The sequence below is a fragment of the Eubalaena glacialis genome, chromosome 2 (genome assembly GCF_028564815.1).
Source record: "Eubalaena glacialis isolate mEubGla1 chromosome 2, mEubGla1.1.hap2.+ XY, whole genome shotgun sequence".
In the NCBI taxonomy this organism is placed as follows: domain Eukaryota; kingdom Metazoa; phylum Chordata; class Mammalia; order Artiodactyla; family Balaenidae; genus Eubalaena; species Eubalaena glacialis.
In genome coordinates, this window is record NC_083717.1 from 73726407 (window position 1) to 73741846 (window position 15440).

The 15440-nt window shown below is 44.5% G+C and overlaps 2 protein-coding genes across 2 annotated transcripts in view; one reads left to right on the forward strand and one right to left on the reverse strand.

Annotated features, from left to right (window-relative positions):
* Window positions 1-1055: 1055 nt before the first annotated feature.
* Window positions 1056-2865, reverse strand: LOC133085138 (C2 calcium-dependent domain-containing protein 4A-like). Its single transcript, XM_061182044.1, is given in 3 exon segments — window positions 1056-1810; window positions 1813-2306; window positions 2777-2865. Coding segments are annotated over 2 exon segments (1113 nt in total). The 5' UTR covers window positions 2258-2306; window positions 2777-2865; the 3' UTR covers window positions 1056-1142.
* A 7314-nt stretch (window positions 2866-10179) lies between these two features.
* The window catches only part of VPS13C (vacuolar protein sorting 13 homolog C), a 181271-nt gene continuing 176010 nt past the window's right edge, over window positions 10180-15440 (forward strand). Inside the window, exon 1 of the mRNA XM_061180247.1 lies at window positions 10180-10324. Within this exon, the coding sequence (XP_061036230.1) occupies window positions 10225-10324 (100 nt within the window). The 5' untranslated portion in view covers window positions 10180-10224. The remainder of the gene's footprint in view (window positions 10325-15440) is intronic.

A 15440-nucleotide genomic window follows, 5' to 3' on the forward strand; every position in this document is an offset into this window, starting at 1 on the left:
TTTTCTATTAGAGGGTGAGAAATGTGAAGAGACCTCAACCCCAGAGTCAACAATTTCAGATATAAGATGCAGTTTCACGACTTTAGTAAGATGAGCTTTTCCAACATTGTGGTATTACTAATACAGAGTAAAGAGTAAAATACTGATTACCTAGGTGCAAATCCTGCTTCTGTCTTTATTCTGTGCCTCCATATCCTCATCTGTTAAATGGGGATAGCTGTACCAATTTTGTGGGTTGTTTTAAGAAATAAGTTGATACTTGTAAAACTATTATAATTATTATTTAGGCTTATAATATTAAAATGGTTTCACTTCTTCCTATGCTTTTCCAGCAAGATGTAGCCAAGAATATCAGATTGGAGCTCCTACTCATAATTCACTGTTGACCTTGAACAAGTCACTTCCTCTGGGTCTCATTTTCTTATTCAGGATCTAAAACAATGTTTCAAAAGTAAAACATGTTCTCGGGGCTTCCCTGGCGGCGCAGTGGTTAGGAATCCGCCTGCCAATGCAGGGAACACGGGTTCGTGCCCCGGTCCGGGAAGATCCCGCATGCCGCGGAGCGGCTAGGCCCGTGAGCCACAACTACTGAGCCTGCGCGTCTGGAGCCTGTGCTCCGCAACGGGAGAGGCCGCGACAGTGAGAGGCCCGCGCACCGCGATGAAGAGTGGCCCCCGGTCACCGCAACTGGAAGAAGCCCTTGCACAGAAACGAAGACCCAACACAGCCAAAAATAAATAAATTAATTTTTAAAAAAAGTAATACATGTTCTAAGATTGTCTCAATGGATGTTATGGAATGCACAAACTTCAAAATGAGGATATTGGAGCAAATAGATCACCAAGAAACCCTCTAATTTTAATACTTCATGTGATTCATTATCTCTCAATAGTACCATGTGGAACACCTGAAATGCCATTGGCTATCTACATTGGGAAACACCACTGCAAAACAGCATACCGTTTACTTAAAAAGAATATTGACAGTATGTACACAAAATATAACACCCTTTACAATGGTAATTAATCCAGTATTATCTCTGCCAATACTAGACTGAAACAAAGGCCAGAGTAGAAGAATAACACGTTTATTTTGTACAAGTCGGCTGTGTCCGAGCGGCAGAGCAGGGGCAGGGCGCGCCCTCAGAGGAGCAGGAGGGGGCCCAGCAGCAGCTCGCCCTGGCCCAGCAGGCGGCCCCGCTCCAGCCCGCGGCCCCGGTTCTCGGCCTTGACGCGCACGGCCAGGCGGCGCACCTCGTCCTCCGAGAGCCCGTCCAAGCACAAGTCCTGCTCCAAGACCGCCCGGCGGCTCCGCCGGACCACGGCGCCCCGCGGCCGGCGCGTCTGGCCCGGCGGCTGCAGGACGAAGCTGACGCGGCAGCCGACGGGGGCGCGGGGCTCGGCGGCCCCTCCGGCCGGGCCCTCGGCGCGGAGCAGCCGGACGCGGAGGCGCCCGCTGTCCCGACTGTACTCGACGGCCAGGCGCAGGGCGTCGCCGGCGCGGTCCAGAGTCACGGTGCCCTCGGCCTCCAGGCGCTCGGGCCGCGGGTCGGGGGGTGGCGGAGGGGACGTGGCGGGGGCCCGGGCCGGGGACCGGGAGCCGGCGCCGCGCTCGTCGTCGTCGTCGTCCCCGCTGGCGACGGAGCGGGCACGGGCCAGGCCGCTGCTCCTCTGGGCCCGCAGCGCGCAGCGCAGCAGCCCCTCGGGAGCGCGCAGGAGGCGGCGGCCGCGGGGTCGGAGAGTGAGCGCGTCCAGGTGCGGGCGGGGGCCGCCGGGGGCGCAATGGGGGCTCTTCCCGGGAGCTTGAGGGGGGCGTCTCCGCCGCCGCCGCCGCCGAAGGTGCGGGCCCGGGGGCGGAGCGCGGGCAGGAGCGGGGCGGTGCCCGGGCCCCCGAGGAAGAGCGACTCCCTGCGGCGGGTGTGCGGACTCTCGAGCAGCGCGCAGAAGCCATAGGCGGTGCGCGCTCGGGGTAGGTGAGGCAGCGAGAGCGCGGCCTGCGAGCGTGGGTCCCAGTCCGTGCGCCCCGCGCCGTCGTCTGTCCCTGCTTTTTCGCGCCTGGTGTCTTGGATCGCAGCCAGGGTCGGGCAGGGCGCGAGTCGCGGGGGGATGCAGAACTCGGGGATGCGGTCCGGGGTGAGCACGTTTGCGCACCGGGCGGGCCTGAGAGCAGTGGCTCGGCCAGCCTGATCCTGGAAAAGCCGGTTTCTGCCCCGCAGGAGGTGCTCGGGTCCCAAGCGGAGCCGCTCCAGGCACCACATCAGGCAGCAGGTGCCGGTTCCAGAGGAACCTCTGCTGGAGCTGGTCAGCCTGCAATGCACAAGCACACACGGATCGTCATAGTGAGCCTTGCAGGGCGCAGCAATGCCCGTCTCCTCTACTTATGGGGTGCTTCCTCCTGCCTCCCCCGGACCAGGCAAATTGCCCCTCACGCTGCTGTTGCAAATGTTTCAGTGTTTCCCTGACGGTAAAACAATCGTTCTTCTCTATTCTGTAGTAGTGTACACTTTGGGTTTGTTGCCTTAATCTGGACCTGTCCTCGCTGGCCTAAGGAGGAGATTCTCAAAATGTTTGCCTCGCGCTGTCCTCGGTGCCAAGTGGCACTATGCTTGTGCAATAGTTTCCTGAATCCTTGGATTATTGCACTCAAATCCTCAGAGAGAATTAAAATAATTATTATCCTTTCCAAGATATTCGGCTTGCTCCCCGCTTAAAGCGCAAAGAGCCTCAAACGAGTCCCTGGGGGAGTTAAGCAAGGCTATAGGTCTCTCATAATGTACCTGGGGTCCAGCGTCAGATAGGTCTCCGCACCGATCCGCCTGGGGCACCAACCTAGAGAGGCGCACAGCCTCTGGGAAGATCAAAGCTCGTGCGGCGGGATTCTGTACAGTTTAAAGGCAGTCGGCTTGAGCCTTTATACCTGGGGCCTGGGACGCCCGCCAGTGGGCGGGCCGGATTGGCACTGATAAGTAACCTGACGACAGGCCTTCCAACTTTCCCTCTGCCACGTGGCTGGATCCGCAGCGCAAATTCTAGACATGCAGTTCTTTTTCTCTCCTGCTTCAGGTAGGGATGTTTCTGTTTACTCACGTGCAAAAGAGGGCTAAGTCTTTACTATATGGCAGAGTAATTGTGAGGATCGATGGACATAATGAGTGTGAATCACAGAAGCACTGTACACCCACCAATAAGAGGAGATGGAAGTCGAATCTGTCTTATTCTTACTTAATATCCTCCCCCAAATCCAGCCTTTAGTTTGCCCAGCTTTCGAAGTTCCTTACCTACCTTCTGGTTTTCTGTTCTGATTTTAAATCGTTTTTGTTTGTTGATTACAAACTACTGTGGATACAGGGAACCTTATGGGCTGCTGTAAATATTCTGTATCTTGATCTGGGTGGGGTTACTAGGGTGTATCCATATGTAAAAAAAAAATTATCTAGCATACACTTAAGATTAGATATAAGATTGTGTCTTATACCTCAATTTAAAAAATAACAACCAACTTCTTAAACCTTGTGAGCTGATGTTTTAATTGGGAAAATATACTCCTGCATACAACTGGGCTGTTGGAACCATCCTTTGACGGCACCTTTGTAGGCTGTGCCCACCTGAGACATCCTTTTCCTCTCTTGAAAACTGACCTGTGTTCCTTTGTAAGAGACCTGCTTCCAACTAGCTTAGGCTGAAAGAGATCTGAGGCATTTTGTTCAGCGTTTGTTTGGGTGTACACTATTTCTGCCTAAGATACCGCCTTGCAAATTAATTGTTTATCCAAAGGATGTTCAGTAAATTAAACTGAATTCATGCAAAGGTGATTTTAGGATGGGGCATGTGCATTTTGTTTCCAGGATATATGCGTACACAGCCACTGTACTTGATGATTTACATAGTCTCTGGAATTGTCACACAAACCCTGCAAATTATGATTATTCCTAGTAAGGTATCCAAGTTCCCATAATGATGGGAAATGGAAGAAAAATACATACTGATTGGCATAAATGAGTTGTTTTGGGGATTAAACAACTCTAATAAGGTAAAATACTTAGCGCTGTGCTTGGAATATGGTAAGTGCTAAATACATATAAGCTGTGATTATTAGTATCATTAATAAAAATAGAAGGGAGGGACTTCCCTGGTGGTGCAGTGGTTAAAACTCTGCGCTCCCAATGCAGGGGACATGGGTTCGTGCCCTGGTCCAAGAAGATCCCACATGCTGCAGAGCAACTAAGCCCGTGTGCCACAACTACTGAGCCTGCGCTCTAGAGCCCGCAAGCCACAACTACTGAGCCCACGTGCTTCAACTACTGAAGCCCGCGCACCTAGAGCCCGTGCTCCACAACAAAGAGTAGCCCCCGCTCGACGCAACTAAAGAAAGCCCACGTGCAGCAACGAAGACCCAACACAGCCAAAATAAATAAATAAATAGAAAAAAAAAAGGAAAGAAAAGAAAATTAGGTCCGAAATCAGTGGTTTTGACTCTAGAATGGCCACTCACTATGTGACCATGAGCAAGTTACTTAACCTTTCCAAGCCACAGTATCAAATGTAAAATTAGGAGGTGGGGCCTTTGAGAGGTAATGAGATTAGTGACCTTATAAAAGAGACCCAGGAGAGCTCCCTTGCCCCTTCTGATAATAATAGTATCTATCTATTTATCTATCTATAAAATAAGATAATGCAGGTGAAAACTTTAGCATAGAGCCTGATATACACAATGTCAGACATTTATTGTTACTACAGAAGAGAGCAAATGTTTGTTAGTCCATTTATTCATTCAAAGCAATATTTACTGAATGCCTCCTGGGTTCCAGCCACTGTGCTAGGCAGGAAGATCCAGGCTGTACAACATCATATCAACTATGTACATCTTTCAGAAGAGAAATGAAATGATGAGGATGACATATTTGAACTCCATCTGGCTGAGGCAGAAATGAGAAGAGACTATTGCACACTATTTATATATTTAGTCTGGGGGCAGGGTTGGTGTGTCCCTGGGTTTGCCATGCCCTTGACTAGCTACTTGTCTTTATATGAGCGCCACTCCTGGCCAAAATTCTTGGTCCAGTTCCAAATCTATGGGAGAATGATTACCAAATTATATACTTGAGGGTCACGTGAATGTGTTTTGACTCATCTTTTCTCAGGAGACAAGATGCTGTTAGCTCAGCAAATGAGAGCCCAGAGACCCCTAGTTTAAAATGGTGAGGCTCACAATCTGAGAAGTTGTCTGAGAAGTTGTTAAGCAGAGCTGTGTCGTGAAGAGAGAGATGATTTAGGGGTAAAGAAACATAAACTTTGGAGTTGATCTATCCTAGGTTCAGATGTTATGCAACTTTTTAACTATGGAACTGTGAGCAAGTTAATTAATTTCTTTGAGCCGAAGTTGTATAATGCGGGTTATAATACCTACCACACAAGATTGTTGTGAGGGTTAAAAATGCATGAAATGCCTGGCACACAGTAAGTGTTGGCTATCACTTAGCTGTTATTATACAGGTCTGCTTGGCTAGGAATTAGGTGATTCACACATGGATTCCCTTAAAAACATTTCTCTTTCTGGCCAAGCCAAGCAGCATTACTTTGTTTTCATTAATAATTCACCTTCTGTAATAACACTTTGGAAGCATTTCCTATATAAGATTTCTTGAAACAGCAGAGACATGCCCTCGCATGGCTGGTCTCCTGTGACCACATTAAGCCTTATGTTTTACTTACCTTGGAAGCATGAGCCATGCAGTACTTGGGAGGATGGTGTAACAGGATGAGGCCCTGTGCCTGGGACACCCAAATCTACTCAGAGGAAGACTGTTATCATTTCGAGATCACAGCTATGGGAACATTCACTGATGGAGCTGAAAAAATTCTGCGAAGTAAGCATAAATAGATCACACACCATCGAGGTCAGAGGTGCTCTTGGAGTGGAAGGATATGGAACCACTTAAAGCAGAACTGCAAAATAACATATAGGAGGTTGGGTGTCAAGGAAAGCAAGAAGAGAGTTTATAACCCAATAAAATACTGGTGTTCTGACTTATCCATCTCATTCAACAGAATTGGAGTGTGGAGTAATGGAAAGTAAACAGACCAGGGAGTTGGGACACCTGGGGTTTAGCACTGATAGTCGCTAACTTCTTGTGGGACCCTGGCAAGTCCCTTAATTCTCTCTCGCATTCAGTGTCCCCTCTGTCAAAGGAGGAGGTTGGATTAACCAGATGATATTTGATTGCTTCTGTCTCTGACATTCTGCAATCCACTTCTGTGCTTTCTCCCAGTTAAACTTCCTAACTTTTCTGAAAACCCATGCTGTCATGCTTATTCTCTAGCTTTCTCCTCCATTTCCTTCCCCCCCCCCCCCAAATCCCTTTTGCTTTTCTCAGCAAATTCCAGGGCTGGGGAATGGCGTGTGGGTATGAGGTAGTAGTGTGACATTGGAATTTCTTATTTTTCAATTTTTAAGCAAGAGTGTTAATTTTTAAAAAGTGTCCCTAATTTTGACTTTTGTTTTTAACAGGAAGAATATTTTGCTCATCTGTTTTTATTGCTCAGTCCCTCCTTGCAGTTTAGCTTTGCAATTGCCTTTGTTAACCTTCTCATTGTTCTGAAGCCAGAATGAATGTAAGAGCCATAATTACTAGAATGTTCATTTCCTTTAGTTAACCTTTGTATCCAAATTCCTTTTGGCATCTGTGCGTTAGAGTGCTAATGGTGTTTCTTTTTTATTTTATTTTATTTTGTAACATCTTTATTGGAGTATAATTGCTTTACAATGGTGTGTTAGTTCTGCTTTATAACAAAGTGAATCAGTTATACATATACAAATGTTCCCATATCTCTTCCCTCTTGCATCTCCCTCCCTCCCACCCTCCCTATCCCACCCCTGTAGGTGGTCACAAAGCACCGAGCTGATCTCCCTGTGCTATGCGAGCGGATCTCCCTGGGATCTCCCTGTGCTATGTGGCTGCTTCCCACTAGCTATCTATTTTACGTTTGGTAGTGTATATATGTCCATGCCACTCTCTCACTTTGTCACAGCTTACCCTTCCCCCTCCCCATATACTCAAGTCCATTCGCTAGTAGGTCTGTGTCTTTATTACTGTCTTGCTAGGTTCTTCATGACCTTTTTTTTTTTAGGCTGCGTTGGGTCTTTGTTGCTGAGCAACGGTGCACAGGCTTCTCATTGCGGTGGCTTCTCTTGTTGCGGAGCACGGGCTCTAGGTGCGCAAGCTTCAGTAGTTGTGGCACACGGGCTTAGTTGCTCCGCAGCATGTGGGATCTTCCCGGACCAGGGCTCGAACCTCTGTCTCCTGCATTGGCTGGCGGATTCTTAACCACTGTGCCACCAGGGAAGCCCTAATGGTGTTTCTTAACATTGGTTATTGTTTGTTTTGGATTAGGATTTTTTCAAGAAGTATGGGAAATTTGGAGCATTACTCTGTGCACATAATAACCAATCCCTCAAAACATACTTAAAAATATTAAAACTTAAAAGCTTTTTATCCTCTATGGTAATAGCATTATTTGTACTGACAATTTTGAGCTGAATTTTTCCACCCTGAGATTTTCCATTGTGTCATCACCCTTTCAGAGCAAGAAATCACCTAGTGGTGATTTAACTCTACTTATTAAAAGAGAAAAAGTGGCAGTGCTCAGGGAACTGAAGGAAAGAAACACTTGCTGTGTAGTTTTATGTAAATCATTTAATTTTATGTAAATCACTAACTTTAATTTTCCTATAAATGAAGACAATACTACTACCTGCATTACTTGTCTCACAGATCTTTCGTGAGGCTTACTTGAAAATGCATACCTTGGCATAATAATGGCATGATAGCTCATGAGGTATAACTGGAGAAGTATTAATAAGACGGAATAATGCTTATAAAGGCAGGCACATGCATTATTCTTTCAAAAGTGTAAAGTACCATAGAAGTACAAGAAATTATTACACAAGGATCAGTACTGCCCACTTTTCCCCAGCAGATTACTCCTTCTGTTCCGTTTGCTTGACCATACTCTTCTGCCCATGGCATCTTTCATATGATCTTGCACTGTTATTCATACATCCTTGCATTGTTTGCTTTTTATCTTTTTCTGGTGCATGCCTATCCCAACAAGGATATATATTTATATATTTTTAATATATTTATATATATATATATATATACACATATACATATATATATATTTTTTTGCATTCTCCTCAGTACATAGTTGGTGTGCACGTACAAGGGGAGAGGGGTTGTTGTGGATAGATTAGAAACAAGTTTGGTACAGGTTGAAGAGGGCTTTCTGAACATTGGAAAGTTATTGGGTCTTTTTGAGCAGGGGGCTAACCTGAGCTCATCTGTGCTTTGGGAAATTAGCTCCAGTGACAATGTGCAGATGGATGGATAAGGGAAAAACTGGAGGCCAGGACGCCAGTTAGAGGGTGATTGCATGGTTCGGATGAGATATAAAGAGAATTTAGGAAATATGGCAAAAGCAGAATAGCCAGGTTTGGCTGTTAATTGTTTGTGGATGGTGAAGGAGGGAAGTATGAAGTGCTTCAAAATACATTGCAGGTATGTCAGGGTGACTAAGCTCGGAAAAACAAACGGTTAAGGTTTTATATTCTGTGTGCAGGAGCGAAGGATGCAGGTGGTTACTGATAGCACCAGTACTGGTTAGTATTGGTTTTTTCCTTTACATCCATTTTACATAATACCAATTGTAGACATTTTGACTTTTTTTCTTCTCCAATGGACTTTGTATTTAAGGAATGATTTTTCTTTTTGATCCTCTTTGTCCGTTCAGGCTGCTATTATAAAATACCATAGAGTGGGTGGTTTAAAAACAATAATTTATTTTTCACAGTTCTGGAGGCTAGGAAGTCCAAGATCAAGGTGCCAGCTGATTCAGTGTCTGGTGAGGGCCCACTTCCTGGTTCCTAGATATCTGTCTTCTTGCTATATCTTCACACGGCCGAAGGGGTGAGGGCGCTCTCTGGGGTCTCTTTTATAAGGGTACTAATCCCATCCATGAGGGCTCTGCTTAATTACCTAATGACCTAATTATCTCCCAAAGGCCTCACCTCCTAATACCATGACAACAGGGGTTAGAATTTTAACATATGAATTTTGGGGGTACACAATGTCCATAGCAGTTGTTTAAGAGCAATTCACAGTTTTTCAGACATTATGTGTAGCAAAGCATTTAATAAACTTGTGACTACAAATAATCTTATTATTTCTTAGGTTCATGTGTGTTTACAGTATCTCAACAGTTTTTTGAAACAAATTTTAGAAAAAGAAGTCCTGTTCTCTAAAGAGTATTGGCTTGTCAATGAGCAGCTAAACTTTACTAACGTGAAAGTCCTTGCATTATAAAAACCCCACTTTCAAAGCGTTGCCACACCAGAAACAGTTCAATGATTGCATGAAAGAGATAAATACACCTACACCTAAAGGAAAAAAAGGAGTACTACGTCGTTTTGTTATTTCCCTACCGAGGTATGTAACTAAGAAGTGGCTTATGAGTTAACTAAGAGCCAATTAGCAACAGAAGGGAGTAAAAGAACGAGTTAACGAAATGCACATTCAGTTCCCATGCTATCTGCCATCTTATGATGCGGTTCTGTTCCTCCTCCTCCCACTTGTGAATTATTAGTGTGTTTTCAGGAAGCAAAAGTAAGAGGAGAGATGGTGCTAGGCGGAGCTGATATGTAGCAGGAGGAGGGTGCAGCGTCTCCTTTTTCCCCTCCTGAAAGGGTGGTTACTTAGGCGCTCAGGGTGCACTGGAGGCCTAGGAAGCGCCGGGCACCCATAGGGTCGGCTCCGAGGCCGCAGAGCTGCTTCGCGCCGGGACGATTGAGCCCTGCGGACCCGAGGTCAACAGAAGGCGACAGCAGGGAAGCACAGCGGCCACAGAGATGTCCCCGTGCTCAGTAACTCCTGCTCCTCCTTTTCTTTCTCTAACATCCGTTTCCTCTGGGGACCGGCTCCTCCGCCCATCCTCGATTGCCCAGGAAGCGGCTACCACGACGCCGCGAGTCGGCGGCGAGTCCACGCACCTCCCGCTCTCGGCAGCAGCGGCGGCGGCGGTGCGCCTGCGCATAGGCCGAGTCACGCGCGGTGCGGCGCGGCGCGGGGGCGGGTTGGCGCCTGGGGGGGCTGTCATTCGCCTCGCTGGTAGCCGCCCTCAGCTGCGCCGGGCGGTTCCGGGTCCTCCCTCTCCCGCGCCTCTGGGCACCATGGTGCTGGAGTCGGTGGTCGCGGACTTGCTGAACCGCTTCCTGGGGGACTATGTGGAGAACCTGAACAAGTCCCAGCTGAAGCTGGGGATCTGGGGCGGTAAGCGAGAGGGCGCGGCCGCGGGCTGTCGGGGGTTGCAGGCGCTGGCCGAGGGGCCCACGCCGCGGGCTGCTCCCTTCCTGGCTCCAGCCCGGGCCGTGCTCCCTTCGCCGCCCGAGACTCCGCCTCCGGGGAGGGCGCTCGGCTGGGCCCCCTCCCTGGGCCGCAGGTGCGGGGCGTGGGGAGGCCTGCGCTGGCCTCCGCCGCCACGGGGTGTCCGCTCGGGCTGCCGGGATTCCCGGGTTTCGCGTCCCTGAGGCCGAAGCCCCTGCCCCGTCCCACCTGCCCACCTTGGGCGGCCTCTCCCTGCCCTCAGCCTGGCCCCTTTGGCCCCGAAGCATAAAGAACCCCTCCCTGCTCCCGCACCGCGTGGAGCGAGGATGGCTGCGTGGCCTCACACGTTCAAAGTGGCACCAAGGAAGAAGAAAAAAGAAATTGTGTTTCGCAGTGATCTTTTTGGCAGTTGATAGCGAGCAGGAGCTGGCTTTTCTTTAAGATTGCAGGGTTTGGGAAAGGATCGGCAGGCAGGGGAGGATCATTATGGAAGGCTTGTCGGTAGGGATTCTTACTCATAATACTTTTGAACTTCTGAGAAAGTGATAGCTTCCCTTAATATTGCTTATTCTCTCAATAGGAAGAGGACTTTCAATTTTGTTTTGGAGCGATAGAGAGAAATTCAGGCCACGACCAGCATCATCATTAGGTGCTGCTTGGTTGCACGCCGAAGAATTTACACCAATGCTTCTTATACCCTAGGGGTTGTGTATAGAAATAGACTGTAGTGTGCGTCTCCATTCTTCAAAAAGATTAATTGTTTGCACCATTTACATGTTAAGCTTTGGGGACATTGGGGATACTTTTGCACTCTGCAGAAGACTTTTGGGCATTTTGTCAGCTTTGGAGGGAAATCTAAAGAACTACTCAAGTGGATGGAACTGCTTTTAATTCAGTCAACAAGTAGTCCTAGCTCGGTCTGTCCTATACAGTAGCCACTCTAGGAGCACTTGCAACGTAGTTAGTGCAAACTGAGGTGTGCTAGAAGTATAAAGTACACACCGAGTTTTGAAAATACTTAGTAGGAGAAAGAGTGTAATATCTCAACAATTTTTTATGTTGATTACATGGTGAAATAATAATATTTGCATATATTGGGTTAAATAAAATATATCATTAAAATTCATTCCCCCATTTCTTTTTACTTTTTAAAAAAATCTGACTCCTAAAATTTATAATTACGTATATGGACCATATATATATATTGAGCAATTGTGCTGCCCTAAATTACGGAGGAGCCTGCTTTTAGTAGTTTACTGATCTTTTTATTGGTTCAGCGTGGTTTGCCCAGCAATAACGTACGTTGTTTACATGCCCTCCCCTCACGCTTAGTGCAAGAGAAAGAGAAGTAAAGGAGACATTTAAGGAATTAAATGGCCAGTGCCTTCTGCAGGGATCAAGTGTTTCTTCATACTACTGTCTAATAATACAAATTATTCCTTGTAGTTTGTAAACACTATTTGAAATCTGAAAAGGCTCTGGGCTAGCATTTAGGAAAAACCTGTGTTTGAGGTTGGTGTGTTCGACAATCCATTTACCTCACTGCTCCTTAATTTCTTCATCTCAATTTCACCTTTAATAGAAAAAAAAAATCATACCAGAAAATATAATATTCCTATGTAATCACTACTCAGAATTGCTTACCCAAGTTAAAACGTTTTGCCCTATTTATCTCAGATTTTTAAAAATTAAATAAAGTTTACGGATACATTCGAAGATTCCTTCCCTCCCATATCTTATTTTCCTTTTTCTTTTTCTAACACTTAGGGGTTGGACTAGGTAACATCTAAGGGTCCTTCCAGTGCCAATACTCTGTGATTCTAATTGTAAATATACTGTGAAATTGTGAAGTATCCTGCCTGAGGATTTTGAATTTTTTCATGTTAGAAATTAAAATGCCATAATAATAACTTTACATCATTCTTGCCCTCTTTTTTGGTGAAGTGTAGGAAAGGAAACTTTCTTTTCTTGCGATTTATTTTGTTTTTTTACAATAAAGTGTACTGCCCATGGCCAACATCAACTTTACAATAGGCCAGAGCAAATAAACCCATTTCTTTTAGGAAATGCCTCCAGTGGAAGTCTAATCAGGTTTATCAGCCCATAGCTGTGCTTCTGTAAAGTTTTGTGATAGTCATAAAGGAAGCAATAAGTCATGAGCTTTTACAGTTATTGCTCAAATATTTTCTTTATAACCCCAATTCCCTCATTAAAATAGAAAGGCAAACTGTGAGTTGACTATTTCTGTTCTTTGAAGAAATTTATCTTAAACTTTTTATAGTAAACAAGTGGGATTATTAAGTTATTTAAGAAAGCAGCTGATATTTGTGACATCTATGACGGTGACAAGTTTTATAAAGAATTTAAAATTTTATATGACCTTACTTGAAAACTATTTGCTTTAGTAGATAAGGTTTATGAGTCATAGAGTTTGGCTTTTTCAGGTTTTTTTTCTTGTTAAATTTTCATATCCTGAGGAGGGGAATAATTCAACCTGCAAAAATTTCACACAGCTGATCTTACTATTCTTTCCAAACAAGGGATAAATGGATACTTCTTTGCCTAGCTTTGACAGTGGTTTTCAAGCAGGAATGACTTTGCCCCCAAGAGGATATTTGGTTATGTCTGAGACACTTTTGACTGTCATACAGTGGGGAGAGGTGTGCTTGTGGTATCTGGTGGGTGAACTCCTGAGTGCTGTTACATTCTACAGTGCACAGGACAGCTCCCCACAGCAAGGAATTACCAGCCCAAAATGTTTGTTGAGAAACCCTAGTCTAAGGGGAATATTAAGATTGTATTCTGCATTTATAGGAGACCTTCTGGTGCTGAACAGGTTGTAGTAGGAAGTAAAAAAGGACTTAGAGGAATTATATGTTTCATGAAATTTATAACTTAAGAGAGAAACAGAAGTCTTCAGAAGTGACTTGGTATCATGTCAGTAAAAATGCATAGTCTTTGCTTGGATGATATCAGGAAGTAGTTTTAGAAATCAAAATGTTGTGTTGACATAATTTGAAAAACGTGCTGTGCATATATTCATATATATATATATATATATATATATAGGCATTCACAATGAAATCCACAATAAACAAAAAATTACAGAGTGAGAAGGATGGGGAAAATTATTGGAATGTCTAGAATCAGGAAGTATACTGTCGGTATTGCCTTAAATTGGAGAAGAAAAAAAAAAGAAAACTTTATCATTTTTCTTGTTTTTATTCTTTTAAAGATTTTTTAATGCCAAGCAACTCCTATGTATTTTTAAAAGTGATTTAAGCATAATGATTTTTTAAAAAATTCTTGCTGTTGTAGAAAAATGAAAAATTATTTACTAGCTGTGGGACATGGGAGAAAAATTTTAATTCTTTAAGCCTCAGTTTCCTTATCCCCCTTTTAAAATGGGGAAATAACACTCTGTGTTTGTAAGATAAGTCATGTGAAAATCCTTTGTAATTATAATTGTTAAATTGTTAATACTGACAGTAATAGTGATGATACACAAACCTAGCCAAGTGATGGAAACCAGCCTGCTTGTTTTATTTTACAAGCATACCTTGGAGATATTGTGGGTTTGGTTCCAGACCACTGCAATAAAGTGAATATCAAAATAAAGCAAGTCACATGAATTTTCTGGTTTTCTAGTGCATATTAAAGTTAATGTTTATACTGTACTATAGTCTCTTTAGTGTACAAGAGCATTATGTCTAAAAATATGTACATACCTAATTAAAAAATACTTTATTGCTAAAAAATGCTAACCATCATCTGAGGCTTTGATGAGTCGTGATCTTTTTGCAATAGGAACATCAAAGATCACTGATCACCATAACAAATATAATAATAATGAAAAAGTTTGAAATATTGCAAGAATTACCAAAATGTGACACAGAGACATGAAGTGAGCAAATGCTGTTGGAAAAATGGCGCCAGTAGACTTGCTTGACATGGTTGCCACAAACCTTTAATTTGTAAAACAGTACCTGTGAAGCTCAGTAAAGTGAAGTGCAGTAAAATGAGGTATGCCTGTATTTTCATAAGTATATTTCTTCCAGGGTTTTCACATTCTGCAGTGTGATAATTTTGTGTAGAGTTAACACCACGTGTCTAAACACCACATATCTAAAAATATCTTACTTTCCAAAAATTGTTCTTTAAAGAAAAAAAAACTATTTGCATATGAGTTTACACTTACAGTACTTATACTATCTGCCAGTTATTTTGTCAGTCAGATTTTCAAAGGTTCAGAAAAATGCCTGGTGGGCATGTTGCTGCCTATGCAGGTCACAAGGTTTATCTAGATTTTTGTTCCCCACAGACTGGTACCAGGAGATAAATTGCACAGCTCTTAGCTATTTTTGGAGTGTCCAGGATTTAATTGTTTTAAGAGTAACATATATTTGAAAAGGTATGTTGAAACACCAGATCTTTTGCAATTTAGTTTAAGTAGGAATGTTGCAATGTAGAACCTTTGTCAGTTTGATTTTTCAAAGTCATTTACTGTGAAAAGTCATCAGAAGATGTCCGTTCAGAATTCTGCTGCTCTCACTTCCATTTGACAGGTAGAATATACATAGAGGCTGTGATGTGTTGGATGCAAGAGTTGCCTATGGTGACCTGCTGGCCACCAGTAGGATTAGGAGCCAGGTGGAGTGCCTTCAGAGCTTGTAGCTCTGCAAACCAGGCTGAGCCCATGCTGATTACCCTATTGTCCTACACTCCACCCCTGACACTTTTCCATCAGCTGCCAGATGTTGTTGGAGCAGCAGGATAAGGAAGGAGGAAACCTGGGATCTAATTACATATCCAGTACTGCCTGGTTCATTGGCTTTTGGCAGTCACTGACCAGTGACCACTAGCTTCTTATCTGTAAATGAGAAGGTGAGGCAAGGTCATTTCTTCTCGCTTTGAACTTCTGTGACTTGAATAAGGCCAGAGCAGCGTGAGCTCCTTCATTAAGTTGTACTGCCACTTGCTCTGCATTCATGGTGAGAAATGGTAGTCAGATCATGTTTCTTTCCTTTCTGTTCTTCACTCGGTACCAGTGAGCAGAGAGCCA